Raw genomic sequence first — 20,509 nt, forward strand, 5'->3', positions numbered from 1 at the left:
GGTTCGATTCGCAGCTTGGGTCACTGTCTGTGTGGAGTCTGCACATTCTCTTTGTGTCTGCGTGGGTTTCCTCCGGGTGCTCCGGTTTCCTCCCACACTCCAAAGATGTGCGGGTTAGGTGGATTGGCCGTGCTAAATTGCCCCTTAGTGTCCAAATATGTGTAGGTTAGGGGGATCAGTGGGCTAAATGCATTGGATTACAGGGATAGGGCCTGGGTAAAATGCACTGCCGGAGAGTTACTGCAGACTTGATGGGCCAAATGGCCTTCCTCTGCATTTAGGGATTCTAGGATTCCAACTGATATGAGGGTTAAAATGTTGCTTTTACCTTTACACGTGCCATTGTGTTATTTGCCATTTGGTAGATAGCTAACCTGGGTAAGATCATAGAATCATAGAAACCCTACAGTGCAGAAAGAGGCCATTTGGCCCATCGAGTCTGCACCGACCACAATCCCACCCAGGCCCTACCCCCATACTCCTACATATTTACCCGCTAATCCCTCTAACCTGCGCATCTCAGGACACTAAGGGGTAATTCTAGCACAGCCAATCAACCTAACCCGCACATCTTTGGACTGTGGGAGGAAACCGGAGCACCCGGAGGAAACCCACGCAGACACGGGGAGAATGTGCAAACTCCACACAGACAGTGACCCAAGCCGGGAATCGAACCCAGGTCCCTGGAGCTGTGAAGCAGCAGTGCTAACCCACTGTGCCGCCCAGATGCGCTATCCAAGAGTCGCTGTAGACTCGATGGGCCGAACGGCCTCCTTCTGCAGTGTAGGTGATCTCTCCATAGTGACTTGTTATCTCAGTAGCTGTTTGCAAAAACTCAACACCAGCCCACGTCACCATTAGTGACAAAGTCCAGGAGTTACAGAGGCAAGCAAAGCATACTAGAAATCTATAACCACTAAAAATGACCCCTAGTGTTGACATAGGGCGGCACGGTGGCACAGTGGTTAGCACTGCTGCCTCTCAGCGTCAGGGACCCAGGTTCGATTCCCGGCTTGGGTCACTGTCTGTGTGGAGTTTGCGCGTTCTCCCTGTGTCTGCGTAGGTTTCCTCCGGGTGCTATGGTTTCCTCCCACAGTCCAAAGATGTGCAGGTTAGGTGGATTGGCCATGCTAAATTGCCCCTTAGTGTCCAAAGATGTGTGGGTTAGGTGGATTGGCCATACTAAATTGCCCCTTAGTGTCCAAAGATGTGTGGGTTAGGTGGATTGGCCATGCTAAATTGCCCCTTAGTGTCCAAAGATGTGTGGGTTAGGTGGATTGGCCATGCAAATTGCCCCTTAGCATCAGCGGAACTAGCTAGGGTAAATGCATGGGGTTACGGGGATAGGGTTTGGGTGGGATTGTGGTCGGTGCAGACTCGATGGGCTGAATGACCTCTTTCTGCACTGTAGGGATTCTATGTGGGTTAGTTGGTGAACACAAACAGTTCTTTAAGTATACAGTATGTTCATAGGGCTGGGAGAAGTGTTCAGAAACTTGCCCACAGAGCTACCTACTGGCCAGAGCGTGTAACTACATCGTGACTGTTGACTTGGCAAAATCTAAAGGGGAAAAATACAACCAGGAAGTAACATGTAGACATAATCTGTGCAACCTTTACAGGGGATTTATTTAGCCCCAAACTGCAAAAGCAACAGATTTGACCACCCGCTGAAAATGTCACCAACAGTGAACTCCGATTTGTACAGGATCCTACGCCTCTTCACACAGTTCAGATTTAACAAAAATATCTGTGCTGAATTTGGAAGAATCCTTCAACTCGCCATTCATAATAACATGGGCCGTGGACCCCCTGCAGTGAACCAACGCGGGATTGTTCAGGAGGGTGTACGCCAGGCACCATCTCACCAGAGCGCGGTTGGACTTTGTCGTCTTTGTAGGTTTCTGATCGGGTACCAGCTGAATTCCTGCCATCAAAACACACACACACACGTAAGCCACAATGAGTCATGGCCACCTGGAAGCCCCCATCGGCAATATGTAGCAAAACGTACAGCAATATGGGGGTGCAACGAAGGTTTCCCAGGCTGATTCTGGGGATGGCGGGACTGATGTATAATGGAGAGATTGACTGGGTTAGGATTGTTTTCGCTGGAGTTCAGATGAATGAGGGGGGGATCTCATAGAGACTTATAAAATTCTAACAGGTCTAGACAGGGTAGATGCAGGGAGGATGTTCCCGATGGTGGGGGAGTCCAGAAGCAGGGGGTCACAGTCTGAGGATTCGGGGGAGACCATTTAGGACGGAGGTGGGGAGACATTTCTTCACCCAAAGAGTGGTGAGCCTGTGGAATTCATTACCACAGGAAGTAGTTGATGCCAAAACATTGAATGTACTCAAGAGGCGGCTGGATACAGCACTTGGGACAAATGGGATCTAAGGTTATGGGGAGAAAGCAGGATTAGGCTATTGAGTTGGATGATCAGCCATGATCGTGATGAATGGCGGAGCAGGCTTGAAGGGCTTGGAGGTTAGCGAATGTTGTCCCATTGTTTAAGAAGGGGAACAGAGACTTCCCCGGGAATTATAGACCGGTGAGTCTCACTTCTGTTGTCGGCAAGATGTTGGAAAAAATTATAAGGGATAGGATTTATAGTTATTTGGAGAGTAATGAATTGATAGGTGATAGTCAGCATGGTTTTGTGGCAGGTAGGTCGTGCCTTACTAACCTTATTGAGTTTTTTGAGAAAGTGACCAAGGAGGTGGATGGGGGCAAGGCAGTGGACGTGGTATATATGGATTTTAGTAAGGCGTTTGATAAGGTTCACCATGGTAGGCTTCTGCAGAAAATGCAGATGTATGGGATTGGGGGTGATCTAGGAAATTGGATCAGGAATTGGCTAGCGGATAGGAAACAGAGGGTGGTGGTTGATAGTAAATATTCATCATGGAGTGCGGTTACAAGTGGTGTACCTCAGGGATCTGTTTTGGGGCCACTGCTGTTTGTAATATTTATTAATGATCTGGATGAGGGTATAGTTGGGTGGATTAGCAAATTTGCTGATGACACCAAAGTCGGTGGTGTGGTAGACAGTGAGGAAGGGTGTCGTAGTTTGCAGGAAGACTTAGACAGGTTGCAAAGTTGGGCCGAGAGGTGGCGGATGGAGTTTAATGCGGAGAAGTGTGAGGTAATTCACTTTGGTAGGAATAACAGATGTGTTGAGTATAGGGCTAACGGGAGGACTTTGAATAGTGTGGAGGAGCAGAGGGATCTAGGTGTATGTGTGCATAGATCCCTGAAAGTTGGGAATCAAGTAGATAAGGTTGTTAAGAAGGCATATGGTGTCTTGGCGTTTATTGGTAGGGGGATTGAATTTAGGAGTCGTAGCGTTATGTTGCAACTGTACACAACTCTGGTGCGGCCGCACTTGGAGTACTGTGTGCAGTTCTGGTCCCCACATTACAGGAAGGATGTGGAGGCTTTGGAGAGGGTGCAGAGGAGGTTTACCAGGATGTTGCCTGGTATGGAGGGGAGATCCTATGAGGAGAGGCTGAGGGATTTGGGATTGTTTTCGCTGGAAAGGCGGCGGCTAAGAGGGGATCTTATTGAAACATATAAGATGATTAGAGGTTTAGATAGGGTGGATAGTGATAGCCTTTTTCCTCTGATGGAGAAATCCAGCACGAGGGGGCATGGCTTTAAATTGAGGGGGGGTAGTTATAGAACCGATGTCAGGGGTAGGTTCTTTACCCAGAGGGTGGTGAGGGATTGGAATGCCCTGCCAGCATCAGTAGTAAATGCGCCTAGTTTGGGGGCGTTTAAGAGATCCGTAGATAGGTTCATGGACGAAAAGAAATTGGTTTAGGTTGGAGGGTCACAGTTTTTTTTTTAACTGGTCGGTGCAACATCGTGGGCCGAAGGGCCTGTTCTGCGCTGTAATGTTCTATGTTCTATGGCTGAATGGCCTCCTCCTGCTCCTATCTTCTATGTTTCTATGTTATATTGGAAGTAGAGTTAAGTGAAGACCAGGAGATTTCTCTACAGCAGATTGGGGCGGCACGGTGGCACAGTGGTTAGCACTGCTGCCTCACAGCATCAGGGACCCGGGTTCGATTCCCAGCTTGGGTCACTGTCTGTGTGGACACATTCTCCCCGTGTCTGCGTGGGTTTCCTCTGGGTGCTCTGGTTTCCTCCCACAGTCCGAATGACGTGCTGGTTAGGTGGATTGGCCATGCTAAATTGACCCTTAGAGTCAGGGAGATTAACAGGGTGATTCTGGGGATAGGGCCTGCGTGGGATTGTGGTCGGTGCAGGCTCGATGGGCCTAAAGGCCTCTTTCTGCACTATAGGGATTCTATGATTCTATGATGTAGAACAGCAGGCCAATGCAAAATGGTGGCTCTTCAGCACCACCAGTGGTGGGAGGTTGCATTACTTGTTTGGCTGTATTATGAAGTTAAGGTTTTAAAATTTATTTATTATTGTCACAAGTAGGCTTACATTAACACTGCAACATCCTCCGGGTGCTCTGGTTTCCTCCCACAGTCCAAAAGACGTGCTGGTTAGTTGCATTGGCCATGCTAAATTCTCCCTCAGTGTACCCGAACAAGCACCGGAGTGTGGCGACTAGGGGATTTTCATAGTAACTTCATTGCAGTGTTAATGTAAGCCTATTTATGACACTAATAAATAAACTTTAAAAGTTAACTTTAAAATGTTAGACCCTGATCTGGAAGTCTTGATAGAGGCCCCTCACTTTGATTACTTATCATGTCCAGTGATGTATGAGACAGACAAAGCTTGTTTCCATAGCTTTCTGGAACTAGCCTATTGCCAGAGGCTCCATATCAAACATGACTGACCAGGGGAGACTCTCCCACGCCAGCCATTGGTGAATTGGAAGGATTGCAGGTTGACACTCAACCTGTTTGGCCGCGTTATGAACGTAACTTCCTTGGCCATCTTGGACTCAAACACGGATATTCTGGCTCAGAGACAGGGACACTGTCCACCGTGCCATTCCTTTTCTTTGAATTCATGGAACATGGGTGTCGCTGGCTGAGCCAACACTTATTGTCCCTCCCTCATTAGGCCTTGAAAATGAGTGGCTCACTTGGCCATTTCAAAGAGCAGTTGAGAGTCAACCACATTGCTGTGGCTCTGGAGTCACATGTAGGCCAGACCGGGTAAGGATGGCAGATTGCATTCGTGATTCGGAAACCAGATGGGTTTTGCCAACAATCGACAATGGTTTCATAGTCATCAGTAGATTTCTAATTTCAGATAAATTTTATTGAATTCAAATTCTGCCGCAGCGGGATTCGAACCTGGATCCCCAGAACATTAGCTGGGTTTCTGGATTAAATAGTCTAGCGATAATACCACTAGGCCATCGCCTAGTAGTACTGAGCATGAGACAAAATGAATTTTCGAAAATAAAATCACCCAATAAGGTTTGATGTGGAGATGCCGGCGTTGGACTGGAGTGGGCACAGTAAGAGGTCTCACAACACCACGTTAAAGTCCAACAGGTTTATTTGGTAGCACAAGCTTTCAGAGCGCCGCCCCTTCATCAGGTGAGTGCCTCTGTGTCGATATGTGCAACCTGCTTGGAGATCCTCTCCACTTTGAGCCGGCAGTTCAGGTGCACTCACCTGATGAAGGTGCAGCGCTCCGAAAGCTTGTGCTACCAAATAAACCTGTTGTACTTTAACCTGGTGTCGTGAGACTTGTTACTGTGCCAATAAGGCTTGTAATGGTTTCCCTTCCACGCTACAGTCACTGACCTTCTTCAATAGATTTGCTGTTGTCACTGCATTTTCTCCCAGAACGTTGGGATTGAAATAAGAGGAAGCAAAAAGCTTTCATTACTGGATGTGACTGACTGGCCTCCACCTCCAGGAAGCTGGAGTAACAGCGATAGCCTGCAGAAAGGACAAACGCACAAGTGATTCTCAATTCAGCTCTCAATGGCCTTGGCTGCTAGCAGTTCCAAGTTATTCAATAAGTCACAAAGGCATAGATTCAAGAGATTTTGTTTTATTTCATGGGATGTGGGAATCATTGGCAATGCCAGCATTTGCTGCCTTTCCCTAATTGCCCTTGAACGGAGTATCTTATTTGGGCAGTTGAGAGTCAACCACTTTGCTGTGGCTCTGGACTCAAATGTAGGCCAGGCTGGGTATGGACGGCAGATTTCCTTCCCTAAGGGACATTAGTGAACCAGATGGAATTTTACAACAATTGTTTCATGGCCAGTGGCACAGTGGTTAGCACAGCTGCCTCACAGTGCTAGGGACCCGGGTTCGATTTCAGCCTCGAGTGACTGTCTGTGTGGAGTTTGCACATTCTCCCAGTGTCTGCGTGGGTTTCCTCCGGGTGCTCCAGTTTCCTCCCACAGTCCAAAGATGTGGTTAGGTGGATTGGCCATGATAAATTGCTCCTTAGTGTCCAAAGATGTGCAGGTTAGATGGATTAGCCATGCTAAATTGCCCCTTAGTGTCCAAAGATGTGTGGATTAGGTGGATTGGCCATGCTAAATTGCCCCTTAGTGTCCAAAGATGTGCAGGTTAGGGTGGATTGGCCATGCTAAATTGCTCCTTAGTGTCCAAAGATGTGCAGGTTAGGGTGGATTGGCCATGCTAAATTGCTCCTTAGTGTCCAAAGATGTGCAGGTTAGGGTGGATTGGCCATGCTAAATTGCTCCTTAGTGTCCAAAGATGTGCAGGTTAGGGGGGATTGGCCATGCTAAATTGCCCCTTAGTGTCCAAAGATGTGCAGGTTAGGGGGGATTGGCCATGCTAAATTGCTCCTTAGTGTCCAAAGATGTGCAGGTTAGGGGGGATTGGCCATGCTAAATTGCCCCTTAGTGTCCAAAGATGGGCAGGTTAGGGGGGATTGGCCATGCTAAATTGCCCCTTAGTGTCCAAAGATGTTCAGGTTAGGTGGATTAACCGTGCTCAATTGCCCCTTAGTGTCAGGGGGATTAGCAGGGTAACTATGTGGGGGGGTTATGGCTTGGGTGGGATTATTGTCGGTGCAGATTCGATGGGCCGACTGGCCTCCTTCTGCACTGTAGGTGTTGTATGACTTTAATTCCCGATTTTTAGAATGGAAATGCAATTTCACCATCTGCCGTGGTGGGATTTGAACTCGGGTCCCCAGAGCATCACCCTGGGTCTCTGGATCACTATTCTAGCGACAATACCACGACACCACCTCCTTCAACCCCAACTATAAAGTCCTACATTTGGTCCTGATTATTATTTCTCTCTCGCATTGTTTAAATTGCAGAAGTGCGCCGTTTGGAAACTGAGAAAGAGGGATGCTTGGAACCCAGGAGAGGCAGGAGAGTTTGAAGAGGCAAAGTTATATTCCGACAGAATAATCGCAGCGATAGATTGCCCATTATTTTGCAATACAAGTACAATGTTTCATTTTTAAAGGATAGACGATGACATGAAAAGCAATAGAAACACAGTGCCATTTATATCATGATTCTATATTCAATTCCACTGGAGGAAGAAGCTTAGAAACAAGAGGTTTAGAATGATAAAGTTATGCTGTTTGTCTGTTGCATCAGAAATTTGATGCGAATGTTTGATCAAATGGTACGCAGACAAACGCTTCAAGACCAGTTTCGGTCAAAACAAAAGTCACAAACTTTCATGTCGACATTGGAAATAGACACAATACATTCACAGCTTTGCGGTACACTCGAGAGATACTGGTGGAGGTTAACTAAAGAATGACACCACAGACGGAGGAAGAGGCGCGAGTGAGTTTACCTGGGTCCAAAAACTCCGCCCCACGGTTTATAAGGCTGAGGTCTAATCGACAAAAGTGAACAATGTTGTACAGGGCTGTAAAGACCACTCTCCACACGCCGGCAATGACCCCGATCAGGACATTGAAGTTGAATAGCAGGTAGGTGAAGATGTACAGGCTTCGTCTACAGAGGAAGAGAAAGACAACACATTAAAGGCATGTTAGACGCACACACACACATACACACACGGGCACGGTGGCACTGCTGCCTCACAGCATCATGGACCCGGGTTCGATTCCCGGTTTGGGTCACTGTATGTGTGGAGTTTGCACGTTCTCCCGTGTCTGCATGAGTTTCCTCCGGTTTCCTCCCACAGTCCCAAGATACGCAGGTTAGGTGGATTGGCCATGTTAAATTGCCCCTTAGCGTCCAAAGATGTGCAGGTTAGGTGGATCACTGTCTGTGTGTGTGGTGGACCTCAGTTGTGCCTTTGTCCTATATGGACCACCGTTGTGTGTGTTTGTCATACCTGGACACATCCCCTTCCAGTTTGGTTCCTCCCCTCAGCACCTAGTATAAAGGTGGCTGTCTCCTCCCCCTTGTTCAGTCCAGGTCGGTTACTTGTTGGGATCTGCTCCTGATTCTGTTGTGAATAAAAGCCTACACTTATATTGGCATATCGGTAGTCTTTCGCCTTATTGATAGCGCATCAGTGTGGGGTCTGCAAGTTCTCCCCGTGTCTGTTCCTCCGGTTGCTCCGGTTTCCTCCCACAGTCTGAAAGATGTGCTGGTTGGGTGCATTGGCCATGTTAAATTCTCCCTCAGTGTACCCGAACAGGTGCTGGAATGTGGCAACTAGGGTATTTTCACAGTAACTCCATTGCAGTGTTAATGCAAGCCTACTTATGACTAATAAATAAATGAACAAACTTTGAAATAGGCAACCGCATGAAGCACACATCGTTACACCCGGGAATTTACAGAATCCTCCCACAGTTATGGAAACTTCTCGTACCTGTTAGTGATGATCAGATGTTTCCCATCCTTCTGAAGGAACAGTAACCAAGCGAGTAAATGTTGAATCAGTACGACCAGGATGAGCGTTAACCAGAAAGGCCTTTGCGACAGAGAGAGAAAAAGAAAAGAAATGGAAAAGTCAAAGGGATCATTACACAGACAAATCAATCATCCTTAATTCAAGTCACATCCAAAACTTAGCCAGAGGGTGAAGCGGCGATGCGAGACCCGAGGATGAACGCGTTGGGAGTTTTATGGAGCTGATGAAAGATCGGATTTGTTCTCCGATACAATTTAAATCCAAAAACCAGATTGGCAGATTAGACGCTGCCTAGAATTAGCCTCAATTCTCCGGAATCATGGGCAGACAACTCGATTATCATGTTTGAATATTTACTGGACTCAGTTTCTAAATTTCGAGCTCTGACCAAGGGGCATCCAGACTCGAAACGTTGACTTGATTCCCTCTCCAAAGATATAATCATAGAATCTCTACAGTGCAGAAGGAGGCCATTCGGCCCATCGAGTCTGCACCGACCACAATCCCACCCAGGTCCTATCCCCATATCCCCATGCATTTACCCTAGCTAGTCCCCCTGACACTAAGGGGCAATTTAGCATGGCCAATTCACCTAACCCACACATCTTTGGGCTGTGGGAGGAAACCGGAGCACCCGGAGGAAACCCACGCAGACACGGGAGAATGTGCAAACTCAACACAGACAGTGATTCAAGCCAGGAATTGAACCCGGGTCCCTGGCGCTGTGAGGCAGCAGTGCTAACCACTGTGCCACCAATGCTGTCAGACCTGCTGAGATTTTCCAGCATTTTCTGTTTTTGTTCTAAATTTCTACGTTTTGGTGTTAAATGGGCAGACCAGGTGCATAGAAATGAACACACTCTGGCAAAATTGGCTGAGGGAATTAGGTGGGCCCCCATGAGGTGGGCAGCACGGTGGCACAGTGGTTAGCACTGCTGCCTCACAGCGCCAGGGGCCCGGGTTCAATTCCGGCCTCGGGTCACTGTCTGTGTGGAGTTTGCACGTTCTCCCCGTGTCTGCGTGGGTTTCCTCCGGGTGCTCCGGTTTCCTCCCACAGTCCAAAGATTTGCAGGTTAGGTGGATTGGTAATGTTAATTTGCCCCTTACTGTCCAAGGTTACGCAGATAGGATGGATTGGCCATGCTAAATGTACAGGGTTACAGGGATAGGGCCTAGCTATGATGCTCTTTTGGACAGTTGGTGCAGACACAATGGGCTGAATGGCCTCCTTTCGCCCTGTAGGTGGTGCAGTGGGTTAGTGCCTCTGGGCCAGAGGCTCCAAGCCACCTGGAATCATAGAAACCCTACAGTGCAGAAAGAGGCCATTTGGCCCATCGAGTCTGCACTGACCACAATCCCACCCAGGCCCTATCTCCGAAACCCCACACATTTACCTTGCTAATTCCTCTAACCTACGCATCCCGGGACACTAAGAGGCAAGTTAGCACGGCCAATCAACCTCACCTACACATCTTTGGACTGTGGGAGGAAACCGGAGCACCCGGAGGAAACCCACGCAGACACGGGGAGAACGTGCAAACTCCACACAGACAGTGACCCACGGCCAGAATTGAACCCCGATCCCTGGCGCTGTGAGGCAGCAGTGCTAACCACTGTGCCACCGTGCCACCCATAATGCAATCTGCATGTTGCCAGAGTAACCTCGACTCCCTGAATGAACTGTAACAATCCACTAATGGCGGTGCTTAAAATGGTTAAGGGCGTAACCTCCCAATTCGAGTTAGGCTCAGAGGTGATGTCGGGAAGCACTGCTTCACATGAAAGCTGATGGAAATCTCTCTTCCCCTAAGTGCTGATGAGGGGGTTAATAGAACATTTGAACAGGGAGATTAATAGATTTGTAATGCAAGAGCATTCAGGGTTACGGAACTAAGGCAGGTAAATGGAGATAAGGTGCAGGTCAAGCATGATCTAATTGAATAGTGGATCTAGTTCAAAGGCCTGAATTTGTTCCTGAGATAATGCCGGCGCGAAGCTGTCCTCAGCAAACCCTCTAATTCCATCTTTTACTCTCGTTCTCTGCTTTTAAAACCGTACTCCATACTGTGTCAGAGCTAAAACGATATTGGGACACAGCGTTCGTGAGTGATGGATGTTTTACTGCCTTCTTATCGATAATGAGAGAACTGAAGAATTCCTAAGGCTGCTTCAGTCTGCCTTGCCCAATTGTGTACAGTTGGCCTTTTTTATAGGGCACAACTTCGAGTAAAGATAATTGTTTCTAGTCACGCACACTGGGAAATTATTCACATAAGTTACAAAGAGGTAGGCCCGAGACAATAGCTGTTTAATTGCGTCCCATCGGGGATGTCATAATCTTTAGTGGCAGATGGATGGGATGTCCATTCAGACAATGGTCACTTAATCATGTCTTAATCACAGTTTCGGTGCTCTTAGCAAGGACATTCAGCTGTGTCCTGTTGTTAGATATAGTGAAACATCCCATTTGTCTGCGCTGACTATTTCATGTATATGCAGAGACAGCCAATCTACAATGAGCGTGCTGCTAATTTTCCTGGCCCCCTGCTGAGCTCAGATCTCCTCTCCTACAACTGTAAACACTACATTCTGCACCCTCTCCTTTCCTTCTCCCCGATGTACTCTATGAACGGTATGCTTTGTCTGTATAGCGCGCAAGAAACAATACTTTTCACTGTATCCCAATACATGTGGCAACAATAAAGCAAATCAAATGGTCTATTCATATAAGTATCACAAAAGTAAAGGGCATTTCAATAAACCAGACCTTCTAGCCCAGAGTTATACTGACAGCAATTATAGGTCAGGAAACTGCGAGGGCATTGCTCAGGACGCACTCTCTCTGTGTGGACTGAAGCAACGGATTTCCCCCTTTGGTCAACACACACACACGGCTCTTCAGCAGAAGCCAGGAACCGTCGCTAACGCTGGTGGCATCCATTGCTCTAGTTAGGAAAGTTTAGGAGCAGGTCTGAGCGCCTCAGAGAGCCTTAGCTTCTGGGTGGGGAGATGGGACCCCCCAGGCAGCCAATCAATGTAAGGCAAGATTTCAGCCAGAGACAAATAGAATCATAGAATCCCAACAGTGCAGAAGGAGGCCATTCGACCCATTGAACCTGCACCGACAACAATCCCACCCAGGCCCTATTCCCATAACCCCCCATATTTACCCTGCTAATCCCCTGAAACTAGGGTCAATTTAGCACGGCCAATCCACCTAACCCACACATATTTGGACTGTGGGAGGAAACCGGAGCACCCGGAGGGAAACCCAGTCAGACACGAGGGAGAATGCACACACTCCACACAGTCACCAAAGGAGGAAACCGGAGTGTCTGGAAGAAACCCACGCAGACATGGGGAGAATGTGCAGACTCCACACAGACAGTGACCCCAGCCGGGAATTGAACCCCGGGTCCCTGGTGCTGTGAGGTAGCAGTGCTAACCACTGTGCCGCCCAGCATAGCAGACAATATCAGGGGCAAATTCCAAACACATGGATCCGCGTGGAATTGTGTGACATTTGACTCATTTAGCAGCGAGATGATGAGAAGTTTCTGGATGTTTACACTCACCACATGTTCTCCAGGATCCCGAAGATGAGCAGCCTTTGCCCGCGGAGGATGGGAACGACAATAAGGAAGGAAAACAGCAGGAAACATATAAAGAACACCAGCTGCTGAATGAGGAGGCCTAAATGGGTGAATCACAAGAAAAGCTTATAGAATCACAGAACCCATACAGTGCAGGAGGAGGCCATTTGGCCCATTGAGTCTGCGCCAACTCTCCGAAAGAGAATTCTACCTAGGCCCACTGCCCTGCCCTATCCCCGTAACCCCAAGCATTGATCATGGCCAATCCACCCAACCTGCACATCTTTGGTCACTAAGGGGCAATTTCACATGGCCAATCCACGTAACCTGCACATTTTTGGACACTAAGGGGCAATTTAGCATGGCCAATCCACCTAATCTGCACATTTTTGGACACTAAGGGGCAATTTAGCATGGCCAATCCACGTAACCTGCACATTTTTGGACACTAAGGGGCAATTTAGCATGGCCAATCCATCTAATCTGCACATCTTTGGATACTAAGGAACAATTTAGCATGGCAAATCCACCTAATCTCCACATCTTTTGACACGAAGGGGCACTTTAGCACGGCCAATCCACCTAACCTGCACATCTTTGCACACTAAGTGGCAATTTAGCATGGCCAATCCACCTAATCTCCACATCTTTGGATTGTGGTAGGAAACCGGAGCACCCGGAGGAAACCCAGTCAGACACAGGGGAGAATGCGCAAACTCCACACAGTCACCGAACCCAGGTCCCTGGCACTTTGAGCCAGCAGTGCTAACCACTGTGCCACCCTGGAAAGAATATACACATTAAATAATATATACACAATGGTAATATTTGAAGGAAGAGGAGGTGTAATAGTCTGTGACTCAGAGGGGTTTCACTTCCTGAAAGAAGTTGACATGTCCAGGATGCTAAATATGTTTCCATTTTATCTTGACACATGCCTCTCACTCAGAATCTCTACAGGTATATAAATGCTACATTCAAACCCAAATCAAAAGCAGTAAAAATGTTCTATCATCAGTTACCCAAACAGATGAACGCAGCCTGGTAACTGGTGAATCTCATCCAACACACGAGGGCAGACTGTGAGGGTCTGATGTTTCTCTTCAAATTGAAGACCGTTTGTGTGTCTCCTCTATGAAGAGCCTGCAAGTTGTCCCTATAACAGAGCAAAGGCAAAGGGAGCAGCAAGTTAGATTAAATAGTGTTTTGCCACTAATATGCACAGATACTCAATAACAATTTAAAAACACACAGTTGGACGGTCACTGTCCAACAATGGCCCCTTTAGCTAGTCAAATATTGCAAGTTGTTGTTGAAAATATATCTCCCATAAAACCAGTTAAATAAATAAATTCAACCCAAATGGGAAACACAAAACTGATCCAAATTAAGATGCACCTCGGACATACTGGCCACAACTCTACCTCCTCCCCCGCCACGGAATTGGAGCAGACGATAGTCCGACAACGGAAATCTCCGTTGACCTCGGGCGGGAATTTCCGGTCTCGCCCGAGCGAGGCCACAAAATCCCGTCACACTCTCTTCCACCTTCTTCCGTTGGGAAAAAGGTACTGAGATCACATCACGTACCTTGCCCATCCAATGAAGCAGATGAGGCTACCTCATTGAATGTTTTTAAGGCAAGGATAGATAGATTTTTGAACAGTAAAGGAATTAAGGGTTATGGTGAGCGGGTGGGTAAGTGGAGCTGAGTCCACGAAAAGATCAGCCATGACCTTATTGAATGGCGGAGCAGGCTCAAGGGGCCAGATGGCCTATTCCTGCTCCTAGTTCTTATATTCTTATCTCTTGTTGCCCGAGGGCAGTTGAGAGTCAACCACATTGCTGTGGCTCTGGAGTCACATGTCGTAAGAGTTTTAACAACACCAGGTTAAAGTCCAACAGGTTTATTTGGTAGCAAATGCCATTAGTTTTCGGAGCACTGCTCCTTCGTCAGATGGATCCATCTGATGAAGGAGCAGCGCTCCGAAAGCTAATGGCATTTGCTACCAAATAAACCTGTTGGACTTTAACCTGGTGTTGTTAAAACTCTTACTGTGTTTACCCCAGTCCAACGCCGGCATCTCCACATCGTCACATGTAGGCCAGACCGGGTAAGAATGGCAGATTTCCTTCCCTAAAAGGGACATTAGTGACCCAGATGGGTTTTTCCGACAATGGTTTCATGGTCATCAGTAGATTCTTAATTCCAGATATTTTTTATTGAATTCAAATTCCACCGGCTGCCGTGGCGGGATTCGAACCCGGGTCCCCAAAACATTAGCCGAGTTTTTGGATTAATAGTCTAGCGATAATACCACTAGGCCATCGCCTCCCTATTGGTACAGTTGCAGATGAACTGGTGTTAAAAAGTGTTTCAGGCTGATTTTTTTGGCCAGTTGCACAGACGGGGAAGAAGATCACATTGCCAGGTGAGGCAGCAGAATCGAAAATCTGTTTTTTTTTGCAGTTACCTGTGTAAAACCATTGATCTTATTAATGTGGCAAGGGTGAAGGCACAGGATACGCCCACTGCAGACACGTAACACACTGTCGGGGAGAAAAGAAAGGGAAGAAATTGTTTCCTCAATCGCAGCGTTCCGATAACATAGAAACAGAGCTATCAAGAATTCCAAGAGAGAAACACGGACTGTAATTGGATTCAATGGGCTGGATTCTAAGTAAACCCCCCCACCCTCCTCCCGCGTTTTCTCTGTGTTGAGGCCTCTACAATAAGTCCAGTCCACCACCCCTTCCGCCCGGCCCTCAGTTCACCCACCCCCGTCACATGGAGGAAGGTGGGCAGCATGCCCGCTGCATGGAAATAAATAATTACAGGTTAACGGAACTTATTAACAAGCCAATTGGACCTGTTAATCACACACATCTGCGCCAACCCTCCAAAAGAGCATCCTACCCAGGCTCACACCTACGCCATGACCCTCCCTATCCCCGTAACCCCACAACATAGAAGAAAATACAGCACAAACAGGCCCTTCGGCCCACAAGTTGCGCCGGTCATGTCCCTACCTACCTAGGCTTATATACAGGCTTACCTATAACCCTCAATCCTATTAAGTCCCATGTACTCATCCAGGAGTCTCTTAAAAGACCCTATCGAGTTTGCCTCCACCATGACAGTCAATGTGGTTGACTCTCAACACCGGGCAGCACGGTAGCACAGTCGGGCAGCACGGTGGCACAGTCGGGCAGCACGGTAGCACAGTGGTTAGCACTGCTGCTTCACAGCTCCAGGGTCCCGGGTTCGATTCCCGGCTCGGGTCACTGTCTGTGTGGAGTTTGCACATTCTCCTCGTGTCTGCGTGGGTTTCCTCCGGGTGCTCCGGTTTCCTCCCACAGTCCAAAGATGTGCGGGTTAGGTTGATTGGCCAGGTTAAAAATTGCCCCTTAGAGTCCTGAGATGTGTAGGTTAGAGGGATTAGCGGGTAAATATGTGGGGGTAGAGCCTGGGTGGGATTGTGGTCGGTGCAGACTTGATGGGCCGAATGGCCTCCTTCTGCACTGTAGGGTTTCTATGATTCTATGATGACATTGATCATAGAATCCTGACAGTACAGAAGGAGGCCGTTCAACCCATCAAGTCTGCACCGATCACAATCCCATCCAGGACCTATTCCCGTAACCCTAATTTACTCTGCGAATCCCCCTGACACTAATGGGCAATTTAGCAGGGCCAATCAACCTAACCCGCACATCTTTGGACTGTGGGAGGAAACCGGAGCACCCGGAGGAAACCCACGCAGACACGGGGAGAACATGCAAACTCCATGCTGACAGTGACCCGAGGCTGGAATTGAATCCGGGTCCCTGGCGCTGTGAGGCAGCAGTGCGAACCAATTTGCTGCCCTCATGGCTAATCCCATTAACCTACACATCTTTGGACACTAAGGGGCAATTTAGCATGGCCAATCCCCCTAACCTGCACACCGTTGGACATTAAGGGGCAATTTAGCATGGCCAATCCACCTAACCTACACAGCTTTGGACACTAAGGGGCAATTTAGCATGGCCAATCCACCTAACCCGCACATCTTTGGACTGTGAGGGGAAACCGGAGCGCCCGGAGGAAACCCACGCAGACACGGGGACTCCACACAGACAGTGACCCAAGCCGGGAATCGAACCCAGGTTAGGGGAGGTGAATGGGAGGTTTCATTTTCTTTCCCTTGAATAAAAACACAAACCTTCCACGACCCAAATGTAATATTTGACAATACTGAGTACTTCGCTCCTATCTTCTGAAAGATTGACACCAAATCCTTCGAGAGTGTAGGATATCTGTTCTTGGACCCCAGCTCGCATCTTCTGTAGGGTAGGGACAACGTACACCACAAGCAGGAGGGCAAACTGCAGGTAAACAGAAACATCGTTCTGGAGTATTCATAATACGGCCCAAACAAAAGATATTTAAATATCGGAACCAAGAAATGGAGAAATCCGGATCAAACACAAAGTTGAAAGAGAAAAACAAGCACAGGTTAAAGTTCATATTTGAGTGATTGTAATATTTGAACAAGCCACAATCTTAACCGATCTCTGATGTATTGCGCGATCCCAGGAATGTGTGTTCATGGCTGCATTTAATAACAGGCTCTGTTTATACAGTTCCTCTCATGACATAGAATCACAGACACAGACATACAGACACGGGGAGAATGCGCAAACTCCGCACAGTGACGCAAGACGGGAAATTAACCCGGGTCCCTGGTGCTGTGAGGCAGCACTGTGCCACCATACCACCCCTAGGCCATGTAGGCCAGACCAGGTAAGGATGGCAGATTTCCTTCCCTAAAGGAACATTAGTGAACCAGATGGGTTTTTCCGACAATCGACAATGGTTTCATGGTCATCAGTAGATTCTTAATTCCAGATAATTTTTTATTGGATTCAAATTCCACCATCTGCCGTTGTGGGATTCGAACCCGGGTCCCCAGAACATTAGCTGAGTTCCTGGATGAATAGTCTAGCGATAATAACATTAGGCCATCGACTCTTCCAAAGCTTTCCTGGTGTGACCACACTTGAATGCTGCAGGTTTCACCTGGCCCCAGAGAGATAGTGTTGGCAGGATGATAGTTGTTAAGAGGGGGAGGGGACTCCCAGGGTGGAGTGAGGTTCAGTGCGGTGGGAAGTGTTTAGATTGCGCCGACCGATCTTCAAGTTTTTAGGTGCCCAGATCACCAACAACCTGTCCTGGTCCCTCCATGCCGACACTATAGTTAAGAAAGCCCACCAACGCCTCTACTTTCTCAGAAGACTAAGAAAATTTGGCATGTCAGCTACGACTCTCGCCAACTTTTACAGACGCACCATAGAAAGCATTCTTTCTGGTTGTATCACAGCTTGGTATGGCTCCTGCTCTGCCCAAGACCGCAAGGAACTACAAAAGGTCGTGAATGTAGCCCAATCTATCACTCAAACCAGCCTCCCATCCATTGACTCTGTCTACACTTCCCGCTGCCTCGGCAAAGCAGCCAGCATAATTAAGGACCCCACGCACCCTGGACATTCTCTCTTCCACCTTCTTCCGTCGGGAAAAAGATACAAAAGTCTGAGGTCAAGTACCAACCGATTCAAGAACAGCTTCTTCCCTGCTGCTGTCAGACTTTTGAATGGACTTACCTCGCATTAAGTTGATCTTTCTCTACACCCTAGCTATGACTGTAACACTACATTCTGCACTCTCTCCTTTCCTTCCCCCCCATGTACTCTATGAATGGTATGCTTTGTCTGTATAGCGTGGAGGAAACAATACTTTTCACTGTATACTAATACATGTGACAATAATAAATCAACTTAAATCATTAGAAAACAAAATATAAAAATAAAGTAAAAAGTAAAGTTAAAAGTCACAAGTAAGGCTTACATTAACACTGCAATGAAGTTATTGTGAAAATCCCCTAGTCGCCACACTCCGGGTACACTGAGGGAGAATTTAGCACGGCTGATGCACCCTAACCAGCACGTCGTTCGGACTGTGGGTGGAAACCCACGCAGACACGGGGAGAATGTGCGAACTCCACACAGACAGTGACCCAAAGCCGGGAATTGAACCCGGGTTCTTGGCACCGCGAGACAGCAGTGCTAACCCACTGTGCCATCCCTAAGATTAAAAGGAGTGTTGTTCACATTGAATCGGAATTCCAGGGCAGCTGTTGTTGCCTGGGAACACACGACCCCAACATTTAAAACTGTGACCTCGACGAGGGGGTCGTGGCCCACGGTTCGGGAAGCCCTGAGGTGGGCCGTTGACACAAACACTTCACATTGTCCTTATAACGGCAGGAAAGACCCTCATCCTTTTGGAATATCCTCTCCTGCGGTGGGGGGGGACCGGTTTGGATTCGAGTCTCATTGCAATGATTAGCCATTTCCGAATACACAGCAGCAAACAATCAAATCGCGGAAGATAAATGGGGGCTGGGATTTTCCGTGGCAGCTTTTCCGCCGACAGGGGCGGCATGCCATTGGCCGCCGGTAGGATTTTCCAGTCCTGCCGAAGTCAATAGCCATTTGCGTTGGTCGTGGGGCGGGGTCACCTTTGGCGGGACTGGAAGATCCCGGCAGCGGGAAGGGCAGGAAAACCAAGTTGATGCCACAGATTCAAGATTCACTCGTGAACCAAAATGTACCTGATAAATAGAAATGAACGCCACAGTCAGTGATATAACCAGTGTTGTTGGAATCCGGAACCCTGTCCAGGAAATAAATAGATGGATTTAAGAGAGAAAATAGAAATAGATTTCACCGGATGTAGAGTTTTTAAAGTTTACTTATTAGTGTCACAAGTAGGCTTACATTAACACTGCAATGAAGTTACTGTGACAATCCCCTAGTCGCCACACTCTGGCGCCTGTTCGGGTACACTGAGGGAGAATTTAGCACGGCCAATGCAGCACGTCTTTCGGACTGTGGGAGGAAACCGGAGGAAACCCACGCAGACACGGGGAGAACGTGCAGACTCCGCACAGACAGTGACCCAAGCCGGGAATCGAACCCGGGCCCCTGGTGCTGTGAAGCAGCAGTGCTAACCCACTGTGCCACCGCGCCGCCCCATTATTAAAGAGCAGAGTCTTAAAGGACCCATATTTAAGATAATTGGCAAAAGAACTATGGAGGGAGGAATTTTTATTTAGAAATTAACACACAGCTGTTTCATAGAATCCCTACAATGCAGAAAGAGGCCATCTGGCCCATCGAATCTGCACCAATCACAATCCCTCCCAGGCCCTGTCCCCATAAACCCACTTATTTACCCTGCTAACCCCCTGACACTAAGGGGCAATTTAGCACGGCCAATCCACCTAACCAGCACATCTTTGGACTGTGAGTGGAAACCGGAGCACCCGGAGGAAACCCACGCAGACACGGGGAGAATGTGCAAACTCCACACAGATAGTGACCCGAGGCCGGATTTGAACCCGGGTCCTTGGCGCTGTGAGGCAGCAGTGCTAACCACTGGGCCACCGTGCCACCCTTATCTATCTCTGTCTTGAAGACACTTGGCAAGCGGCGTTCTCTTCCCATGAAGTGTAAATTGTTGTTCCCTTTGCGAATGTCCTGATGAGTGCAAGACAGTAAGTTTCGACATGCCTCTTTTTATTTCAGCGACACTCAGGTTCTGGGCTTGCAAACAATTATTTATCTTACCTTCCTTTGGCATGTAGATGTATGAACGCATCAACCTCTCTATCTTGGACCAGAGGCTCAGTCGATCGGTGCTGACACTGAGCGGAAGGGGAGATGTGGGGGGGGGGGTGGGGAATAAAAGAAAAGAGATTAGAACTCCATATCTTCACCGTCACAAAACACCATTGCATCCAAGTCGTAATTAAATGCATACTCCCGCAGCAGGTCAGAGGGTCAATGTTAACCTTTTATTGAGCTGGATTGACCCTTTCAGATAACTCAAAACACCACAACATTGCAATGGGCTTCAGTGCTTTTTGGCATGGAGGGACAGGGAGGTCCCAATGCCATGCACTGTGGTGTGACCCTTGTTGGAGAGCGCGTGCGTATGGGGGAGAGGCTCGGTGGTGAACACACCTGCAGTTGAGCAGTCAGCTGGCAATGGCCGATTGGACGGTTGCAACTTGGACGGAGTGGCA

At 48.1% G+C, this 20,509-nt stretch overlaps 1 protein-coding gene across 1 annotated transcript in view; it reads right to left on the bottom strand.

Annotated features, from left to right (window-relative positions):
- Positions 1–725: 725 nt before the first annotated feature.
- The window catches only part of stra6 (signaling receptor and transporter of retinol STRA6), a 32,965-nt gene continuing 13,181 nt past the window's right edge, over positions 726–20,509 (bottom strand). Inside the window, exons 8-17 of the mRNA XM_078200004.1 lie at positions 20,052–20,128; positions 19,034–19,095; positions 16,586–16,748; positions 14,855–14,930; positions 13,403–13,536; positions 12,363–12,480; positions 8,746–8,847; positions 7,750–7,913; positions 5,749–5,886; positions 726–1,927 (exon numbers count right to left, since the gene is read on the bottom strand). Coding sequence (XP_078056130.1) covers positions 1,713–1,927; positions 5,749–5,886; positions 7,750–7,913; positions 8,746–8,847; positions 12,363–12,480; positions 13,403–13,536; positions 14,855–14,930; positions 16,586–16,748; positions 19,034–19,095; positions 20,052–20,128 — 1,249 coding nt within the window. The 3' untranslated portion in view covers positions 726–1,712. The remainder of the gene's footprint in view (positions 1,928–5,748; positions 5,887–7,749; positions 7,914–8,745; positions 8,848–12,362; positions 12,481–13,402; positions 13,537–14,854; positions 14,931–16,585; positions 16,749–19,033; positions 19,096–20,051; positions 20,129–20,509) is intronic.

This window comes from Mustelus asterias, chromosome 29 (assembly GCF_964213995.1).
Source record: "Mustelus asterias chromosome 29, sMusAst1.hap1.1, whole genome shotgun sequence".
Taxonomy (NCBI): Eukaryota; Metazoa; Chordata; class Chondrichthyes; order Carcharhiniformes; family Triakidae; genus Mustelus; species Mustelus asterias.